Source organism: Tamandua tetradactyla, chromosome 12, assembly GCF_023851605.1.
Source record: "Tamandua tetradactyla isolate mTamTet1 chromosome 12, mTamTet1.pri, whole genome shotgun sequence".
Classification (NCBI taxonomy): Eukaryota; Metazoa; Chordata; class Mammalia; order Pilosa; family Myrmecophagidae; genus Tamandua; species Tamandua tetradactyla.
Genome location: NC_135338.1, coordinates 64338249 through 64360903, shown reverse-complemented (window position 1 = coordinate 64360903; position 22655 = coordinate 64338249). Strand labels below are relative to the sequence as shown.

At 39.1% G+C, this 22655-nt stretch overlaps 1 protein-coding gene across 2 annotated transcripts in view; it reads right to left on the bottom strand.

The window, feature by feature from the left end:
* Nucleotides 1-930: 930 nt before the first annotated feature.
* The window catches only part of RCOR1 (REST corepressor 1), a 147771-nt gene continuing 126046 nt past the window's right edge, over nt 931-22655 (bottom strand). The window contains exons 9-13 of one of the 2 annotated variants that reach the window (XR_013160526.1): nt 19456-19533; nt 19164-19221; nt 18297-18526; nt 15004-15101; nt 931-13895 (exon numbers count right to left, since the gene is read on the bottom strand). Coding sequence is in view for 1 of the 2 variants with exons in the window: in XM_077123622.1 (XP_076979737.1) it covers nt 15060-15101; nt 18297-18526; nt 19164-19221; nt 19456-19533 (408 nt within the window). In the remaining variant the exon portion in view is untranslated. Of the gene's footprint in view, nt 15102-18296; nt 18527-19163; nt 19222-19455; nt 19534-22655 lie in introns of both variants that reach the window. The other variant, XM_077123622.1, reaches the window with a different exon arrangement.

Here is a 22655-nt window from a genome sequence, read left to right as displayed (position 1 = left end):
TCTTTTTTGTGGCTGTGTTTTACAAAGGCCTGACTGACTTCGGATACAGCGGCAGGGATTCTCAGGCTGCAACTGCCCCAGGCATAGGCAGAAACAAGCTTGTTTCAGAGCTTATATGCTGCCTGTGCGTTCCCCAGAGAGGGGTGGGGCCCAGTTCGGGTGGATTCATTCCCTCAAGGAATTCAGACCCCAGGGTTTGGAAATTGGAAGTGATAAAAGCCAGCCTACAATCTCTCCTCTGGCTCCACCATGCCCCCAGCTGGGAGAGTCTACCAAACTGAAAGGTTCTACATCACCTTATGCTGGTGGGAACCGCAGGCAGACAAGCGCCACATATTGGGCAGGATAAGAAAAACAGAGTCCAGAGACTTCACAGGAAAGTCTTTCAATCTGCTGGGTCTCAACCTCAGGGAAAACTGATGCAGGTGACTCTTTCCTCCTGACAGGAGGCCTGTATGATCTGGCAAAATCTGGCTGGGGTCTATTATACCTAAGTAGACACTCCTAAGGGTGTGGGGGGGAAAGGCACCATACAGGCAGGGCAAGAAACAAGAAAAAAACTGAAAAATTCTGCTCTGTTAAACAAAACCTAAGCTAGTGGTCCAGAATAAGCTGAACTGAATGTCAAAGAACAAATAGACAACAAAGTCATCCAGCAAGAAAACCCTAGGTAAAAGAAGTGAAACAATCTCCAGAATAAACTAATTAAGGTAATTAGTAAGGTGATTAGTAATTAGTAAGGTAGAAGCCAGCAAAAAATAACAAATCACACTAGGAAAATTGAAGATATGGCACAAAGAAACAAACCAACAATTCAAATGAGATACAGGAACTGAAACAATGAATTCAGAATATTCGAACAGACATGAAAAACCTCATCAAAAATCAAATCAATGAATTGAGGGAAGATATAAAGAAGCCAAGGAATGAAGAAAAAGAAGAAATCGAAAGACTGAAAAAAAACAAATGACAGAACTTATGGGAATGAAAGGCACAGTAGAAGAGACGAAAAAACAACGGAAACCTACAATGTCAGATTTCAAGACACAGAAGATAGGTTAGTGAACTGGAGGTTGGAACATCTGAAATCCGACAAGCAAAAGAAAATCTAGGGGAAAAAATGGAAAGATATGAGCAGGGACTCAGGGAATTGAATGACAATATGAAGCACACGAATATATGTGTTGTGGGTGTCCCAGAAGGAGAAGAGAAGGGAAAAGGAGGAGAAAAACTAATGGAGAAAATTATCACTGAAAATTTCCCAACTCTTCTGTAAGACCTAAAATTACAGATCCAAGAAGTGCAGCATAGCCCAAACAGAATAGAGATCCAAATAGACATACTCCAATACACTCACTAATCAGAATGTCAATCTCAAAGAGAAAGAGAGAATCCTGAAAGCAGCAAGAGAAAAGCAATCCATCACATACAAGGGAAGCCCAATAAGCCTATGCATAGATTTCTCAGCAGAAACCATGGAGGCGAGAAGACAGTGGGATGATATATTTAAGATATTAAATGAGAAAAACAGACAACCAAGAATTCTTTATCCAGCAAAACTTACCTTCAAAAATGAGGGGGAAATGAAAACATTTGCGGACAAAAAAATCACTGAGCGAATTTGTGACCAAGAGACCAGCTCCGCAAGAAATACTAAAGGGAGCACAAGAGGCAGATATGAAAAAAACAAAAAAAGAGAGGTGTGGAGAACAGTGTAGAAAGGAAGACTACCAGTAAAGGTAAAAAGAAGAAAAATTAGATGTGACATATAAAATCCAAAAGGCAAAATGGTAGAAGAAAGTACTACCCATACAGTAATAACACTAAATGTTAATGGATTAATTTCCAATCAAAAGACATAGATTGGCAGAATGGATTAAAAAACAGGACCCATCTATATGCTGTTTACAGGAAACACATCTTAGACCCAAGGATAAACACAGGTTGAAAGTCAAAGGTTGGGAAAAGATATTTCATGCAAATTACAATCAGAGAAGAGCAGGAGTAGCTATACTAAAATCCATCAAAGGAGACTTCAAATGTAAAACAGTTAAAAGAGACAAAGAAGGACACTATGTATTAATAAAAGGAACAATTCAACAAGACATAACAATCATAAATATTGTTTATGCTGCAAAATACATGAGGCAAACACTGAAAAGAGAAATAGACACATCTACCATAATAGTTGGAGACTTCAATTCCACACTCTTACCAATGTCTTTATTGATCCTCTATCTTGATGTTCTGTCCATTGTCCAGAACATCTAGACAGAGGATCAATAAAGAAATAGAGAAGTTGAATAATACAATAAATGAGCTAGACTTAACAGACATTTATAGAACATTACAACCTACAACAGCAAGATACACCTTTTTCTCAAGTGCTCATGGATCATTCTCAAGGATAGACCATATGCTGGGTCACAAAGCAAGTCTCAATAAATTTAAAAGGACTGAAATCATTCAAAACACTTTCTCAGATCATAAAGGAAAGAAGTTGGAAATCAATAATAGGCAGAGCGCCAGAAAATTTACAAATATGTGGAGGCTCAAAAACACACTCTTAAACAACCAGTGGATCAAGGAAGAAATTACAAGAGAAATCAGTAAATACCTCGAGGCAAATGAAAATGAAAACACAAAATATCAAAATTTATGGGACGCAGCAAAGGCAGTGCTGAGGGAAATTTATTGCCCTAAATGCCTATATCAAAAAAGAAGAACAAAAAAAAAAAACAGAGGAATTAACTGTTCACTTGGAAGACCTAGAGCAAGAACAGCAAACTAACCCCAAAGCAAGCAAAAGGAAAGAAAAATGAAGATTAGAGCAGAAATAAATGAAATTGAGAACATGAAAACAATTGAGAAAATCAACAAAACCAGAAGTTGGTTCTATGAGAAAATCAGTAAGATTGATGCACCCTTAGTGAGGTTGACTAAAAGAAGAGGAGAGAGGCTGCAAATAAATAAAATCAGAAATGGAAGAGGAGACATAAACACTGACCCCAAAGAAATAAAGGAAGTAATGAGAGGACACTATGAACAACTTTATGCTAATAAATTCGACAGTGTAGATGAAATGGACAACTTTCTAGAAACACATGAACAACCAACATTGACTTGAGAAGAAACAGACGACCTCAACAAAATAATCACAAGTAAAGAAATTGAATCAGTCATTAAGAAGCTCCTCAAAGCAGAGGAATGCTGAAAAATTTGCTGCAGAGTGCTGAGAATAGATGGCAATTAATATTTTAAAATTTCAGATTATCTATGAGACTGAAGCAAAAAGTGTTTGTGTGGTATAAAATCTATATTTTGACTAGTACATTTCCTAATATAACTTATGTAGACAGCATAATTGAACACCATAAGTACATGGAACCTTGAGTAGGACATGAGATTTTGTTGGTTTGTCCAGAGTGATGCCCCGATAAATCCCAGAGTGATTTGATCAGTGAATAAAAAAGTATTTGCAAAGTCCCCGTCAGGGAATGGTGAGAATGGGAGAAAATTCAACTTCCTCAAGTTGAATTCTTGATATTCTCACAAGCTGTGTGGACAACCAAAGCTACAGGCTGAGCCCCCAGTGTTGAGGTTCATATGAAACTTAACCCCGCAAAGAATAGTTCAAGACTGCTTAAAATTAGGTCTAAGAGTCACCCCCAGGAGAACCTCTTTGTTGCTCAGATGTGGACTCTTTCTCCAGTCAACACAACAAGCAAACTCACCAACCTCCCACTGTCTACATGGGACATGACTCCCAGGGGTGTGGACCTTCCTGGCAATGTGGGACAGAAATCCTAGAATGAGTTGAGACTCAGCATCAGGGGACTGGGAAAACCTTCTCCACCAAAAGGGGGAAGAGTGAAATGAGACAAAGTATTAATGGCTGAGAGATTCCAGAGTCGAGAGGTTATCCTGGAGGTTACTCTTACGCATTAAGTAGATATCACCTTTTTAGTCAAGATGTAATGGAGAGGCTGGAGGGAACTGCCTGAAAATGTACAGCTATGTCCCAGTAGCCATGTTTCTTGAAGATGATTGTATAATGATATAGCATTCACAATGTGACTGTGTGATTGTGAAAACCTTGTGTCTGATGCTCCTTTTATCTACCTTGTCAACAGACGAGTAGAACATATGGAATAAAAATAAATAATAGGGGGAACAAATGTTAAAATAAATTTAGTTTGAAATGCTAGTGATAAATGAAAGTGAGGGGTAAGGGGTATGGTATGTATAATTTTTTTTCTTTTTCTGTTTTTGTTTTATTTCTTCTTCTGAATCGAAGCAAATATTCCAAGAAATGATCATGATGACGAATATGCAACTATGTGATGATATTGTGAATTACTGATTATATATGCAGAACGGAATGATCAAAATAGGAATGTTTGCATTTATTTTGTGGGTTTTTGGTATTAAAAAAAATTTTTCTTTAAATAATAATAAAAAAAGAAGCTCCTCAAAAAGAACAGTCCAGGACCAGATGGCTTTACACGTGAATTCTACCAAACAATCCAGAAAGAATTAGTATCAATCTGCCCAAACTCTTCAAAAAAATTGAAGAGGAGGTGTGCTGGTTTGAAAGGAAGTATGACCCCTAGAAAAGCCATGTTTTAATCAAGATCCCATTTCATAAAGATAGAATAATCCCTATTCAATACTGTATGTTTGAAACTGTAATCAGATCATCTCCCTGGATGATGTGATTTAGTCAAGAGTGGTTGTTAAACTGGATTAGATAGATGATGACATGTCTCCACCCTTTTGGGTGGGTCTTGATTGGTTTGTTGGAGTCCTGTAAAAGAAGAAACGTTTTAGAGAAAGAGATTCAGAGAGAACAGAGCAGAATGGCATAGCCACAAGAAGCAGAGTTCACCAGCTAGCGACCTTTGGAGATGAAGAAGGAAAACATCTCCCGGGGAGCTTCATGAAACAGGAAGGCAGGAACAGAAGCTAGCAGATGATGCTGTGTTTGCCATGTGCCCTTCTAGCTGAGAGAGAAGCCCACACTGTGTTTGCCATGTGCCTTCTCACTTGAGAGAGAAACCCTGAACTTCATCAGCCTTCCTGAACCAAGGTATCTTTATCTGGATGCCTTAGCTTGGACATTTCTATAGACTTGTTTTAATTGGGACATTTTCTCGGCCTTAGAACTGTAAACTACCAACATATTAAATTCCCTTTTAAAAAGCCATTCTGCTTCTGGTATATTGCATTCTAGCAGCTAGCAAACTAAAACAGGAGGGAAAGCTACCTAACTCATTCTACAAAGCCAACATCACCCTCATACCAAGGCCAGACACACATATTGCAAAAAAAAAAAAACCACAGACCAATCTCTCTAATAAATATAGATACAAAAATCCTCAACAAAATTCTAGCAATCAAATTCAGCAACACATTAAAAGAATTATACACCATGACCAACTAGGATTCAACCCAGGTATGCAAGGATGGTTCAACATAAGAAAATCAATTAATGTAATACACCATATCAACAAATCAACGCAGAAAAACCACATGATCATCTTGATTGATGCAGAAAAGGCATTTGACAAAATTCAACATCCTTTCCTATTGAAAACACTTCAAAGGATAGGAATAGAAGGGAACTTCCTCAACATGATAATGGGAATATATGAAAAACCCACAGCTAACACCATCTTCAATGGGGAAAAACTGAAAACATTCCCCCTAAGATCAGGAACAAGACAAGGATGTCCACTTCACCACTGTTATTCAACATTGTGTTGGAAGTTCTAGCCAGAGCTATTAGACAAGAAAAAGAAATACAAGGCATCAAAATTGGAAAGGAAGAAGTAAAACTCTCATTGTTTGCATATGATATGATACTCTACGTTGAAAACCCCCCCAAAATCCACAGCAAACTATGAGAGCTAATAAATGAGTACAGCAAAGTGGCAGGTTACAAGATCAACACTCTGTAGTGTTTCTATACACTAAAGAATCTTATTGTTTCTACACACTAGTAATGAACAATCAGAGGGGGAAATCAAGAAAAATATTCCATTTACAATTGCAACCAAAAGAATAAAATATTTAGGAATAAATTTAACTAAAGAGACATTTCTAAAAAGAAATCACAGAAGACCTAAATAAATGAAAGGGCATACCATGTTCATAGACTGGAAGACTAAACATAGCTAAAATGCCAATTCTATCTAAATTGACTTACAGATTCAATGAAATACCAAGTAAAATCCTAAAAACTTACTTTTCAGAAATAGAAAAACCAATAACCAAATTTATCTGGAAGGGCAGGATGCCCTGAATAGCTAAAAGTATCCTGAGGGGGGAAAAAAGGAAGTCGGAGGTCTCATGCTACCTGACTTTAAGGTGTATTATGAAGCTACAATGGTCAAAACAGCATGGTACTAGCATAAAGATACATATACTGAGCAATGGAATCGAATAGAGTGTTCAGATATAGACCCCCTCACCTATGGACAATTGATCTTTGATAAGGCACTCAAGTCAACTCACCTGGAACAGAACAGTCCCTTCAATAAATGGTGCCTAGAGTACTGGATATCCATATGCAAAAGAATGAAAGAGGATTCATATCTCACACCCTATACAAAAATTAACTCAAAATGGATCAAAGACCCAAACATTAGATCTAACACCACCAAACTGTTAGAAGAAAATATAAGGAAATATCTTATAAATCTTATATTAGAAGGTGGTTTCCTAGACCTTACACCCAAAGCACCAGTTTTGAAGAAAGAAAGAAATGGGAACTCCTCAAAATTAAACACTTTGGTGCATCAATGAACTCTGTCAAGAAAGTAAAAAGACAGCCTACACAACAGGAGACGAGATTTGGAAACAATATTTCAGATAAAGGTCTAGTATCTAGAATATATAAAGATACTGTTCATCTCAACAACCAAAAAACAGACAACCCAATCACAAAATGGGCAAAAGACTTGAACGGACATTTCTCAGAAGAGGAAATACAAATGGTTCAAAAGGCACATGAAAAGATGCTCAACTTCCCTGGCTACTAGGGAAATGCAAATGAAAACCATAATGAGATATCATCTCACACCCACCAGAATGGCCATTATCAATAAAACAGAAAACGACAAGTGCTGGAGAGGATGTGGAGAAAGAGGCACACTTATCCACTGTTGGTGGGAATGTCAAATTGTACAACCGTGGTGGAAGGCAGTTTGGCGATTCCTCAGGAAGCTAAGTATAGAATTGCCATATGACCCAGCAATAGAATTGCAAGGTATCTACTCAGAGGACATGAGGGCAAGAACACAAACGGGTATTTGCACACCAATGTTCACAGCAGCATTATTTACAATTACCAAGAGATGGAAACAGCCAAAATGTCCAACAACAGACAAGTGGCTAAAACAATTGTGCTATATACATACAATGGAATATTACGCAGAATATTTCCCAAGTTGAATTCTTGATACTCCCAAGTGTAAGACAAAATAAAGTTATGAAGTCTGTAACAACATGGATGGACTTGAAGGACATTATGCTGAGTGAGATTAGCCAGAAACAAAAGGAAAAACACTGTATGGTCTCACTGATAGGACCTGACATTAGTGAATAAATTTGGAGAATTTCATTGGTAACAGAGACCATCAGGAGGTAGAAATAGGGTAAGATATTGGGTAATTGGAGCTGAAGGGATACAGATTTGCAACAGAATTGACTGTAAAAACTGAGAAATGGATAGCACAATACTACATAACTAATACAATTATGTTAAAACTGAATGAAGGTGAATGTGAGAATGATAGACGGAGGCCTGAAGTCACAAATGAAATCAGAAAGAAAGATAGACAATAAAGACTGAGATGGTATAATCTAGGAATGCCTAGAGTATGTAATGACAGTGACTAAATGCACAAATTTAATGTTTTTGTACGAGGAAGAACAAAGGAATGTCATCACTGCAGGTGTTGAAAATAGATGGTAATTAATATTTTAAAATTTTAACTTATGTGAGACTAAAGCAAAAAATGTCTATTTGGTACAAAATTTATGTTTTGACTAGTACATTTCCTAATATAACTTATGTAGGCAGCTTAACTGAACACCATAAGCACATGGAACCTTGAGTAGGTCATGAGATTTTGTTGCTTTGTCCAGAGTGTTCCCCCGATAAATCCCAGAGTGATTTGAAAAGTGAATAAAAAAGTATTTGCAAAGTCCCCGTGGGGAAACGGTGAGAAAGGGGGAAAATTCAACTTTCCCAAGTTGAATTCTTGATACTCTCACAAGCAGTGGGGACAACCAAAGCAATAGGCTGAGCCCCCAATCTTGGGGTTTGTTCATATGAAACTTAATCTCACAAAGGATAGGTCAAGCCTACTCAAAATTAGGCCAAAGTGTTACCCCCAAGAGAACCCCTTTTGTTGCTCAGATGTGGCCTCTCTCTCCAGCCAACACAACGAGCAAACTCACTGCCCTCCCCGTCTACACGGGACATGAGTCCCAGGCGTGTGGACCTTCCTGGCAACATGGGACAGAAATCCTAGCATGAGCTGAGATTCAGTATTAAGGGATTAAGAAAATCTTCTCAACCAAAAGGGGAAGAGTGAAATGAGACAAAATAAAGTGTCAATGGCTGAGACTTTCCAGAGTTGAGAGGTTATCTTGGAGGCTATTCTTATGAATTAAACAGATATCACCTTGTTAGTCAAGATGTAATGGAGAGGCTGGAGGGAAGTGCCTGAAAATGTAGAGCTGTGTCCCAGTAGCCATGTTTCTTGAAGATGATTGTATAATGATACAGTTTTCACAATGTGACTGTGAAAACCTTGTGTCTGATGCTGCTTTCACCGACCTTATCAACACATGAGTAATACATATGCATTAAAAATAAATAAGTAATGGAGGAACAAATGTTAAAACAAACAAAAAAACCACTTCTTTATAGTATATACAAAGAGGAAAAGCACAGCATGGGCCTCAGCAGAGCAGAAGCCCTGAGAACTATTTCCTCTGCTGAAGGTGAGAGAGTGGTAGGCCAAACACCTTTCCCAGAACTGGTGGCATTGGACTGAACCTTGAAGGAAGGGCCAGCGCTGGAGGTCCATCCAACAGAGACCAATGCAGGAAAATTATTCTGCAGCAGGCACATACGGCTTTGCATTTTTTGTTACAGATGAATGAAGCCTTTTAAGTAGGCAAGGGCCCTGACTAGGGGGGTGGTGGGTGGGATGCTGGGGGTTAGAGACAAAGCAAATTCGGTGGCTATGTGTGACCTAGGGAGAGAGGGAGCACTTCAACAGTCCTTGGTGTAGTAACAGAGGAGACTCGAGTGGAATTCTGGAGGTGGACAATGCTGGTTTGATGTTTAGTTTGGTAACCAGATACACAGCAGTGCCATTAACAAAAGAAGAGCAGAGGGAAGGACCAGGAGAGAGCACCTGACTTGGACATACCCTTCCAAGGTACACATGGACATGCAAGTGGAGCCCATGCAGCTGGACTCCACCCAGCACTGGACAAAAGAGTAAGCTAGGATTACCCAGAAGACTATCTTGGTCCAAATGATGCCCCAAACATGAAGCAGCTGCAGAGAGACAAGCCTGGTCTCAAATCTGCTCAAAGGGAAATGAATCCAACCACTTGGAATGTTCCTGACAACTACCCGAGTCCACACTGAGCACGCTATTTGGGATGCAGGAAGCATGGAAGAGGCCAACGAGACAAACTGCTGAGACCAGATATGAGAGCAGCCCAGCCACCTCCTCTTTCTAGTATGCATATAGAAGTCAAGTCAGGGGAAGCCATGGAGAAATGAGAGTTCCAAAATGGGTTTCACTCCCTTTCCAGTGAGATGCTCTCGAGATGCCTCTGCCTGAGAGAAGATACCAAGGCTGTGCAAGGCCTGGGGTATTCAGCTCTCACCTGTGTGAGAGCTAGGGTAAAGTTTGACTTTGTGAGGGAGCCTTGGTCACAGGAGCAGTGAACTAGAAAAAGTGACACATGGCAAGAAAATCAATACAGGGTGAATATTTGAAGTGAAACTCTGGCCCCTACTTCTCAATTGTATTGAGATCTCTCTAAACGACTGACCTGCTCTCCTAGGTGCCTCCCTCAGATTTCATTCAAGAAGAATGTATTCTTTCCTCAGGATTTGCTCCTTGAATGCGCAAGACAGTTGAGCCCTTCCCTCTCAGATACTCCCTAGCACTTGGAATAATCTCTGGTGGCATATACTGCTATGACCTGCAGTGTGTGTTCAGTTTTCTCTATGATGTTATAAACTCTGAGAAGACCAGACTCTGTAACATACACCCAACCCCTTCTACACTAGGCAAAGTCATTCAGACAGAGACCCCATCTTCCTACTTTAAATGTGGTCTGGGGCAGCACTGGATTTGGAAGCCAGGCTTTTATAGTAATTATTTAACCAAGTCCAATATTCCAGCTAAAAAGAGGAATGAGCACAGAGGCTGTTGACTGCCAGTGGAGCTTACAGTAGTCTTCAAAGTACTCCAAGACGTGCTGGGGCTGGTGCTCTGCCCTTCTGGTTGACCAGAGGGGCCAAGGATGTGGTGTCTGTCTCTTTCCTGCCACAAGCCAGGGGCTGTGACAGGGCATCATCAACAAGGGAGTTAAAAAATGTAAAACAGCTAATGGAAACAAACAAAAAAAGCTCTCTTACTGAAAATTTTAATTTATGCCCTCAACTATCAGAAACTCGTGTTTCCCAATTTGATTCCAACCATGATATGAGTATCTTATATAACAAAGAATGCAGTTCAAATAGAGTTAAAGGCTATAAAAGGCAACCCCACCTATATTTCTACAGGTCATAAATCTGGGGAAATTACTTCAAGTCTCAGGGCAAAAGAGTTGGGGGAGAAAAATCCACTTTGTATTAGGGTGGGATATAGCTTTGGGGGAGGGAGAAAATGGTTTTACTTCATATTTTATTACATCAATGGCTTGAAAATTTTTATTTAATGTCAGCAAATATTGGAAATAGAAAAAGGAATTCTGCAGAATTTCACAAATAAACCTTCCAATTTCCACTAACAAATGTTATCATTCAATATTTAAGCAATTATAATGCTATTAATGTTTATCACAACAAATGTGCTGAAATAGAAAACAGGCAAAGAGAGACATTAAAATATTACAACAGCATTATTACAACATATTTTCTTTAAAATTCCAACATGGATTTTACCACTTCAAAAGATATACAGCATTTCCGTTATATTTGCAAACTTAACCTTAAACATCTTTTAAAATCTTGAAAAATTTTTAAGCAATCTAAAAAGCACTTAGCAAAGTTGATAAGTCTACATAATGGAATACTATCCACTCCAGTATAAATTTTAAATTTAGGAGAAGGTGACTGTAAACACTCAATATTATACAACATGCATAGACTATACTGACCTTCCTTCTTCTGAACTGTAATTTGACTGCAATTGTGCTTTACTAAAATTAGGAAAAGCTGCAGAGGTCCAGGGAGTGGCAGAAAGAGTATCTGTTTTCAAGCACTGCACAAGATCACTAGTATAGATTAGCTAACCACAGTGAGCCAATCTGAGGCAACATTTCACTTGATAGTAAAAGCTTGAACCCCGGGGTCACTAGATTTAGAAATATACTAGACAAAAGAAAAACCGAAGCTCTAATTTTGGAGTTGGTTCCATCTTTCATTTGCTCCCATAAGCAGGGAACCCATTAGTGTAGTGCACTGCTTGGCTTATTTTTGGTGGGCAATTGCACCAATAGCATATCTGGTACTTAGAAGACAAAAATAGGGCATAGTTGAAATTTAAAGTGACAATGGGCACACTTATAGTGGAGAAAACTTTATGTACACAGAAAACTGCTTAATTAATTCACCACAATAAGGTTTTAAAACTCAACTATATTTTCATTTTCTGATTAGAGGTTTGTGACCATAAAGGGTCTTACAGGTTAAAAACTATAAAAAACCATTTGGAGGGACTGCCATCTTGGTAAGCACAAACATACCAAGAGGATGAAGGAGATGTGCTACAGTAAACCCTGGCTCCTGCCAACACCAGCATCTCACTGGGCACCTACACTACTCTAATCAGCACAACCAAGGCATGGGCGCTTCCTGGGTAAAAAGAGATATATTACAGAATCCATCACTGTTTCGGACCAGTTAACACAATATTCAAGTAACAAGGTGTTTGAATGGGTAACTGAAAATTTTTTTACCTAACACTTTACACATATACATAAAATTAAATAAAACAAACTTTTAATGCATATGCAATACAATTTATATCTTTTAGGGTTTCTAAACTAAAAGTTAAACTATCATTTGCTTCAATGATACTATATTTTGCACAATAACTTATACTTAGGAGAATTTTTCCACAAAAATATATATAATTATGACATTCACATTGATAATTTTTAAGAAGACAAAGCTTAAGGGAACATTATGTCTTAAGCAGTTATCACGGTGGACCCCTAACATCCCAGACGCTACCTGCTGATGCACCTAATTCTTGATATGTTAAAAAGGGTCTTCACATAAATAAGATCAAACCACTCAACTTTTAAAGCTAAGTGATTTCTTGCATTTACAACATCATTGCAAAGACAGCATAATGAAAACAAGGTTAAAGCACAGTTTCTTATGCATGAAACTACAACAAAGGCAGTCAGGCCAAGACACTATGTTTTTCCCTTCTATCAAATGAAAATTGTATGTCCCTTTCCCTTAGAGGGAAAGCCAAAATTCGACTGCTGAGATCCTAAGCACATCAGCACCATGACTGTTCAGGACTTGAGACCAGGCAGTACCAGGAACCACATATGGGGACAGTGCAAAATGCAGACAAATGCCTAGCACTGTTGTCTGCTAGCCCTGCTAAATAATAATTAGCATCAAACCTCTAAGCACTGCCAGAAGGGATCGATTCTTAAGGAAAATAACCTGGGTGTGAAGAGAGGAACAGATCTCCTGGCAGAGTGAGAAACCCATTGCAGCAAACTGCCTACTGCTGACGTTAATAGGAAGGAGGTCTCTCGACAAGAAGCAAGGAGAACCTAAATCTTTGGTTCATCCTTAGTGTCCCCTTTAAATGATGTCAGTGGACTCCTTCCCATGTTTCTCTTGCCCTTTTTCAATTACACAGCAGGCTGATGACGCAAACAAAAACAAAAGCTTCCATCATTACTAGTGTTATTTTGCTACTCTTGTCTCCAGGTAGGAAAAGCAAGCTGTGACTGCCCTCTGACTTGCTCTGCTGTTCTTCGCATGCTTTCACACTTGACCAACAGACAGCTGGTATAGGTGCAAAATTATGAAAACTGGGAAAGTCCCCTTTTGAAGAGCCTTTCTCTAGGTTTCTAAAAAAAACTGTACAATTCTAATCTCTAGGGTCAGTCTCTAGTTGACCCTTTCTAAAGAGAGTATCAGCTGACTTAGAGAAAAAGCAAGGTGCTTGGGACTTAAAACACATCAAATTTTAATTGCATATCTAATAATTCTTAAGAATTCTGTTTATGCCTTAAAGCATCTGCATTTTTTCCCTCTTTTTTGGTACTGAAAGCAGAAAAAGTGTTTAACTCTTTAACTGGTGGCAAAAAATCAAAAACTAAAAAGAGAATGTACTTCAACATAATTCGTGCAGGCTGAACTCAATGTGGAGATGGGGAAAGAGGAGTCCATTAGAATTCAGTTTAACAGTCTGTTTCTCAACCCCTAGCAGGTCCACGATCTGGTAAAAAACCAAAATGATTCTGGAGTTTTAGAACATTTATTAGAATTTTTTACTTGTTACCAGCCCAAGCTAAAGGCATTACATACCATTTCGTAGATTGCTTCTTTTCATCTTGGTCTTCATAGACCCATAAATTGATCACTTCTCTGTTCCATACTATAATATCAAGAGAGGGGTGCTGCTGTGGTGTGATCAAATCAGTACGTGAAGGACTCAAAAGGATATATGGAGTGACATGAAAAAGACAGGCAAACCAAGAGACTACGGGAAAATGTGTAGCTTTTATAAAACCATCACCAGCTATTCTAATACCCTTTATCGAGCTAACCTGACATTTTAGATTCTGTACTCTGTCAGAATATGCAGCTAGCTCTCCCCTGTCTCTTAATCCCAGTGATGTCATCTTTGGCAAGCAATAAACTTTAAAGAAATAAGACACTAAAATAGAAAAAAAAATTGGTAATATGGTTGCCAAAGGGAGAAGGCACCAATTCCAAATGTACAAGCACCAGGTACAGTGGTATGGACCAAATCTCTTGGAGCTGGGTGGTGGTGGGAAGGGGGTAGCAACCATCCTGTGATAACAGTGCTGAAAGATGAAGGCCAAAAGCTTTGAGGTCCACATTCCCTTCAAGCTATAGTGTCCAGGGACAGTTGCTGTAAACGGGCTTTCTATTATTAGGGAAGGGAGAAGGGAGAGATTTAAGCCAACCAAATTTATAAACCATAATTATAACCTAAGTTAAGGAAAGTGTAAGTTCCATCAGGATGCTTGGCACAATGAAGGTTCTAATGCAGTCTGCCCATGCGTCGTGACTTCCAAAGAAGCATGATATCACGTAGGTGGTTGCCTCAGAAAAGAACATGAAAAACTTCCTAGAAGGTCGAGGGTCACAGTTACTCTGAAAATTACATTATGCACAAAGTAGAAATTACAGGCCATGCAGGAAGAGACATGCCTTCCTAGTCGACTCCCTGGTCTGAAGCTGCTGACTGGGAAGAGCTGCCATGGGTGGGGCCCAGGGCTCCGACTGGGGAGGCAATTCCCAGAGTCCCAGGAGGTTTGCAGGCCATGAGATTTCCCCAGCACTTAGGCAGAACGGGAGAGATGCAATGGGGCTCTCTGGGAAGTGGTGCCAATGTGGAGGAACGAGCGAAGAATTAAGGCAGATGTAGCACAGGACTGGAAGTAGATGCCTTTTTTGGTAATAGCTGCTTGTCCACAGAGATGTGATGCAGATGGCTAGGAGATGTCTAGTGATACCTGATATCCTGGATAACACAGTAGTCCACACCAAGTGTCCAAGACACCAGCGTTGCTCATGAGGCGACTGTATATCTGACATCAAGAACAGAAACAGCCTGAGAAGAAGAAAAGAAATGAAGGATCAAAGAGAACAGGTCAGTCAAGGAGGGACAATTCTAGTGCACTCAAAGAACAGAAGATGGCACAACCCCACCAAATCTGTGTGGCAAATACAATGCATTTCAAACCCACACACTGAGGATTCAGCTACACCAAGGTGAGGAAGGCGTAAGAGTGTGGCCTCTATGTCTTGAGGATGAGTTTCCTCATCGACAGAATATGCATCACAGTGACACTTTCCTCACAGGGTTAAATAAAAATATGTGTAAAGAGCATATCAGCCCAGCACTTGCAAGCAGTAGTGCTCGAGGTGTGTTAGTGGTGATAACTGTACTGGACAGTGGGGAGGCTAACCACCTGCCCCACCCACGAGCAGTCCCCAGGACCTGCTAGGACACAGAGATCACTGGGCTGTCTTAAAAAGCTTTAAGTGTTCTCTCAACTTTTCAAAACACTCCCAGATCCAAACCTAAAGGTTACATGAGTACCAACTCATGCTATCATGGGGTTACAACTGTGTCTTATTGCTATGGAAACAAATCAGGCTCTGAATCCAATTCTGAAAATTGTTGTTCCTGTAATTAAAATCACAATTGGCTAGAACTGTTTTTTTAGCTCAATCAGGAGATTTCTCCTCACTGATAATATATTTTCAGTGATCCCACTATTTTAAGTGAGAATCTTTATCTCTACTCGGTGCCCTTCCTTCAATGCAAAGTTGGGTATTACTGTCCTCCCCCTCCCTTCCAATCCCCACTGCCTGGCTAATTTACAGATCTCTGAGTCTCAAAGGCTCAAACCCCTTAGTCTAACCTCTCAGAGAATAAACTCATTACTTGATGTCCAAAACTGACGGACTAATGTTAACAGAACTTGTGGCAATTCTGATGTTCATTCCCCTCACTATTTATACTACATAATACATACAATTTAAGGGCAGAGGGGGCAGGCAGAACATCAGCATACATCTTTCTTAGCTGCTGGGCTCCAAGGGACAGACTAGAATGTGCAGTTATAAGGACATCAGTTCTGAGCACTGACAATTAACCAGCATTCTAACAAGTTCCCTTAGGCCATTGGTGGACACAGAGAAGCAGCTGGCCAATACAGATGGATTTCCTTCTGCAAACTAACATATGGAGAAAAGAAAAGCAGAGCACTGGAGGGGAACGTTGGTTCACTAAGAACCATAAAAGAAAAGAGACTTAAGAAAATAAGATAGAAGCGCATGAGTGTGAGTGCATATTTTAAATGATTAAAGGAGAAAACTTTTTCAAGTAAATATAAAGATGACACATTAAAAGTGAATTAGATAGGGTGGGTCACGGTGGCTCAGCAGGCAAGGACGCTTGCCTGCGATGCCAGAGGACCTGGGTTCGGTTCCCAGTGCCTGCCCATGTAAAAAAAAAAAAACAAAAAAGAAAAAAAAAGTGAATTAGATAATACCATTCTGCTTCTCTCTTGTTTTCTTTGAAGAGAAAGTTGGGTAAACAGACATAGAGAAAGCCAACTACCAAAGAGAAACTAAGATCTGCTGTTTGGCGGGGTCCAGCTACAGAAAAGCCAGTGCTCCTACAGACTGCAATCAACTCGGTAAAGTAGACCATGTCACTGAGGATGGAACATGGACAAACAATAAAGGAAAAAAAAAGGAATTGATTTATCTAGAGTCAGTGAGGAAATAAACCAGGAATAAGACGAAGAAGAAAAGTTGGTGGTGACCCTCAGACATAAATTTACTATCAGATTTTTGATGCCAGCCCTGTCAACATGTTTTGATTAAATTTGAAGAGGGAATACAGCCAGAGTTTAATCCTATTATTTTTCCTTCTAGTAACCCTAGGATGAAGTTGGAAAACATATATGGAAGGCTTTTCACATTCTTTGCAAATTTTAATGTTCCTTCCTCAGTAATCCCCATCTTTTCAATGCTTCTTAAATAGAATCCAGGACTTTAAGGAAGTTAATTTGTTGCTAAATGAGTACTGAGACAAACTCAATGTCAGAAGAAAACGCCTTCATCTTGTTCATACACCATTTATTATAATCTAGGACCTTAAACTGGGCCCATGCATGTGGGTGACCCAAGGATACCACTTATTCTGTCCACAGGTTTTGACCACTTACGGGCAAAAAGCTTTATAAACAATCACTTTCCTGGCAGCTGGAAGTGTTAGTGGCTGGGAGGCACTGCCTGCACCAGCCATGCTGTGCCTCAGGGGACACCTTCTTCCTTACAAGACATCCCCAGAGGAACATCCGGAGAGGATCTGTTTCTATACACCGTGCTCTCAGAGCAAAGAAGTAACACAGACAACACAATATCAGCAACTTCAAATCATTCCTACATGGTTTGGGGAACACTTTGACGAGAAAATGATTTTCCTTATTAGGCTCAATTTAATGCTGAAATTCCCACGTCACTGGATTCAGATGCACAATGATCAGCAATTACTTTTGTCTAGTCCCAGCTTCTCATCGTGTGTGTGTGTGTGTGTGTGTTGTGTGTATGTGTATGTGTGTGTGTGTGTGTAGGGGTATCCAGTGCAGAGGGCCACAGACTAAATGGGCAAATGCAAGCCACCCTGTCACAAAAAGCAGGCATATAAGGTCCTACAGCCTCAGTAATCTTTCTGCTTCGTCTATCTTGACTGGGATGATGGGAGCAGTGCCACCATCCTGGAAATTATCAGAATGTCAGCCACAGTTCTGAAAATTCTAGCCAATCATAGGCCCTATCAATATTTAAGCCAGTTAGCCCCAAACAACAGCAAAGGCTGGGAGACTTGGACAGCAAATACGGTCTCCAGGAGCAACTGGCTGGCTAACTGCAGATTTGCCCACTGACACATTAACCTAGCACAATGACATGACCCCACATTTTACATGATTGAGCTTTTTCTAAGTTTCTCATCCAATTTTTTGTTTTCATGGCAAAGTTCTTATAGTATTTAAGGGAATGCTGGTAATACAGAATATTTTGTGGCTGGAATATACCAGGATGGAATTAAGAATCTGAGTAATACTCATAGTGACCAAGAATTGAGTCAACATACACAGTATGGTATTTACAGATGAAAGTCAAATTGAAACCTAAAAATACTTCTGTAGCTGAAAAGGTCAACTTAGAAACTAACTGAAATATCAAACATAAACCTGTCAGAGAAGAGACTGTATTGTTTCAGATTTACCTCATCTTCCTCTTCAGGCATCTTAACAGAATTATCCGGGGACTTTACAGGTTTCTGGTTACTGGGCCCATTGGTCCCTTCTTTGCCATGTTCTGCCTCCCATTCTTGTAAAACTTCATCTATGTTGAAGCGGCGTCGATAATTTACAAAAAAGTTTTTCACTTGTATCACTGATTTGTTCCCAATGACATCTGAGATTGCCTGAAAATCTCGGCCATATTTCCTGATGGCTAAGGATACAAGAGAGCATTTATTTTTTAAACAAGAGAAAAACAATTTTTAAAAACACAAGGGAGACTTAAACCTCACCCAGATAAGAATGCATACACGCATTTACATAGCAGGCATTAGCTTAGCACATCATACTAGTGGTAAAAAAGAATGGTTTGCTCAAGATTGAACCCAAGAGGACTGATCCAAGCTCAGTACAATCCTGTGCCCTAAGTCTGTGCCTTCCCATACGTCACATGACAACTGAGGTCACTAAACAATTACCCTATAGTTGCGAAAACACACTGGATTCCCGTTTTTAGGAACTTCAGGTCCAGAATAGCTCTAATCTTAAAAATTTAACAATCTGCTTCTTTCAGGTTTTCTTCTTGCTGACTATTCAGAACTCAACAAATTACTGCTAAAATGAAAGGCTTATACCCTTAGAAACCGAGGCTCCCAACTTAATTTTTACAGCTTGTGAGACAAGGGAAAGAGGTGGGGGTGGTGGTGAAAAGGGGGGAACTCAAAAGGGAATACAGTATTTTGACTAAAATGATATTCATTAGAAGAATGTAATCCTCTAAGAATTTGCTTCTGAACTTTTTCCTAAAAGCTACCATTGCAACTAAACTCTAAAGAGAACTTTTCCCATACCTTGTACGGCGAGAAGCTGCTCTTCTGTGGTCCAACGTGCATTAAATTTCTGAACCATCTAGATATCCAAATAATTCAAATTAGCACATTTGTATTTAGAGAGGAATATGTGCCCCTGAAGGTTTAATGAATCTTTCTCATAATCAGAATTTTAACATCAACTATGCTTTTAAAATTATAGCTATGACCTTCTTTCTAGGAGGTATACACTGAAGATGTATTACACAGATACCAAATTCTCCAAAATTAAAGCTTGAGTCTAATGTCTGAAACAATGTGAACATAATCCTACCTCTGGAAGTCGATAAGGTTCTATTCCACCATCAAGTTTTTCCTTGAGAGCACTGTTTGTCTGTTTAATATTCTGAATCTGGGGGGAAAAAATATTCTCATTTTAAAAGTGAAAAATTTTATAAAGATATGGAGAAAAAAAAAAAACTAAAACTAAAACAAACAAAAAACCAAGAGCACAAAAGTTCTAGACTTGTATTATAGCTAAAATTTGAGATTCCTATAGCACCTTTGAGTGCATCTAAATAGAATCTTTCATTAGGGCTTGTTTAGAGCAAACAGATAAAGGCGCAATCAAGGAAGGGATGGTGGTAAAAAGGCTCTTGTGTACACATCCTAATCCACCATGAAACAGTAGAGGATCACCTCATCAAAACGTATGTCTTGGGTATGATACCAAAAAAATGAAGGAAATGCCTGGGCTTCTTACAACACAAAATTCAGCTGAAGTGACAGAGCAGATATAGTAAATCAAGGCAAAAGAAGTACAGGCTGTGCAAAGCTGTGCTCACAGCCTCCCACAGCCCAGCTATGTGCTGTGCTGTGAGGGAGTGGGACCACTCTATGTAGGGCACCAGTGCATGTGTGCAGACTTAGTTTTTATTTTTTTTTCACATGGGCAGGAACTGAGGATCGAACCCAGGTCTCCGTCATGGCAGGTGAAAACTCTGCCACTGAGCTACCACTGTCCACCCAACATGTGTAGACTTATTCAATGAGAAAAAGAGAGCAACATGTCAGCAAATTTTCTACAACACTAACTTTGATCAATTGTAACTGTCTTCATTTTCTCACAAAGTATCTTTTTCCACATTATTGCCTTGCCTCAATGTCCCTAATCTTTCATTGCCCTTGCCTAATCAAAACAAACACAAACAATACAAACTAACCACCCAATCCACAACTAATCTTTAATCTTCCCAGAGACAAACGAATGAGGGGACACAGTCCAGGCCCTGTGCTCTCAATTCTAAGCAGTGGGGCATTTCTGGTCCTCACACTATGAAAACCCCAGCCCTAGCACTTGTCATCATTAACAATCACACACAAGCAAGTAAATGCCTATCCCTTCCATAGAAGAGAGTGCATTAAGGTAAATGAAAAAAGCAGGTTCACAGAAACGGAAAAAGGGTGAGAGGGGAGCAATAATGTGGGATGGGGCTGGGGAGTGGGTCCTGTTGTATGAGTAGTTTTAAAGAATTCTCTTTGTTCTATTCTTTATACATTTATAATTTTAAAGAATTCCAGATTCACACATCCTTTCCTCTATCTTCTAAAAGGTCAAAAGGGGGTCAAGGTGGCAAGAAAACTCCATGCTGCTGGCCTAGTGCCCAAGTAAGTAAGATACACCACTGTAAGGACCAGTGCATGCATCTGTTTGCCATTAATAAGGGCTATGGAGTCTACCAGAAATACTGCACACTCCATTATCTTTTTGTATTAATATAAAATCAGAACATAAAGACAACTGCCAAGAAAATACAGGAAACATGTACATAAACTTTATTCTACAGTAAAACCATACATGGGGGGTTTGATTTGTTTTTTTAAATTTCAGGAATTTATTTTATCTATTATAACTATACTTGCCTCTAGTTTTTCTTTTTTTACCTTTTTTTGTAAAACCTAACATGTATATATATGTGTATACACACATAGCAAAGAAAGAAAAAGGCAATAATTTTCAAAGCATACTTCAACAAGTGGCTACATGAAACTTGCTTTTATTTCATTTATTTTACTTTGAAAAGTACAAATCAGAAGAAAACAGACTAGAATTTACTTAGTAAATTTACTTGGTCAGGACAGTAAGGCCAAGCTTAGTCCAGCACTGTTCAGTAGAACTTAATACAACGATGGATTTATTCTACAGCTGAACTAACACAGTAACCACAAGCCACATGTTGTTACTAAACACTTCAAGTGTGGCTAGTGTAGATGTGGAATTAAATTTTTTATTTTTTCCAACTTCAAATCAAATAGCCTCAAATTGTACTAGACAACCAAAGTTAGCCTTACACTCAGTGCTTTCAGTTTCCAACAACCCATTAAATACTTTAAGTACTCAGATTTGTTCACTGAGTTCTCCCTTAGGTAAAAAACTAGACTTAGAACTTTCTCACAGGGAATCTTTGAAAGGCAGGGGTGAGAACACTGCCGGACTCTGGCATTCAAGTTAAGTATGTCTCTCTGTTCCTTCTAATTGGCTGTTCACATGTGGCCCAAACCTGGACATACGGTGCTATGTGATTAAGTAACATTTTATTTTCCAAGTTTAATATGTCCATTTTTCCTCTACAATCAACTGATCAGCATGGAGATTAAATGAATGGCTACAAAGTAAACTATTTAGAAATTCTTAACCAAAAATTAGTTTTAAAACTGTCACTTTTTTATATCTCTACTACTGAAGCATTTTCCAAATCATAAACACCTGATGTGTACTAACAGTCAAGAGTAGGAGTTAGTTGCCAGCATCATGCCAACTGGAAAGGAAGTCAAAGTGGTAACAAGTTGGCTAAAAAACAGGATACAAAGGTAATCAGGGAAAGAAAGAATGAGAAAGAAAGTAAAAGAGAAAGAAAGAGAAAGATAAAACAGGCAGACTATTGGCTTTGCTGACTTCCTAAACCTCTCAGTGAAACACAATTTTCTTTTTTCTACTTTATTACCTGCACTGTGGTTCTCCCTAATGTCAGGGCTTTTTATTCTCCAGTGAAAGATGTAATGCAGCAGGCACTACAGGCAGGCTAATCTAACATCCGTTCATTCCCAGCTCTGTTCTTGCTTCAACATGGACTGAGAAGAGGTCCCTTGCAGCTAGGAGCAGCCATATCGCAAAGCTCTACCCAGGAAGACATGCAGAAGCTGCCTAGGCATTTCTGGTAAGGCTGTCCCTTTTCTGATAAAAGGGACAAACAGGCTAGCAGTGCCTTCATCTCCTTCCCTCACTGCCTTGAATGTAGATATGATGATTGCAAAATGAATTTGCAGCTTTAAACATGAGGCAACAAGTGAGATGAGAAGCCAATGAAATCTTTCATCAATTCTCAAAAAATCTGTCACTATTTCCTCAAATAATTGCTTCTGCTTCATTATTTTTTCTCTTCTTTTTGAACTCCAATTAAATGTATGTTAGATCGTTTTACTCTACCTTCCACATCTCTTAACCTCTACTCTATATTTTCTGTCTTTTGTAGC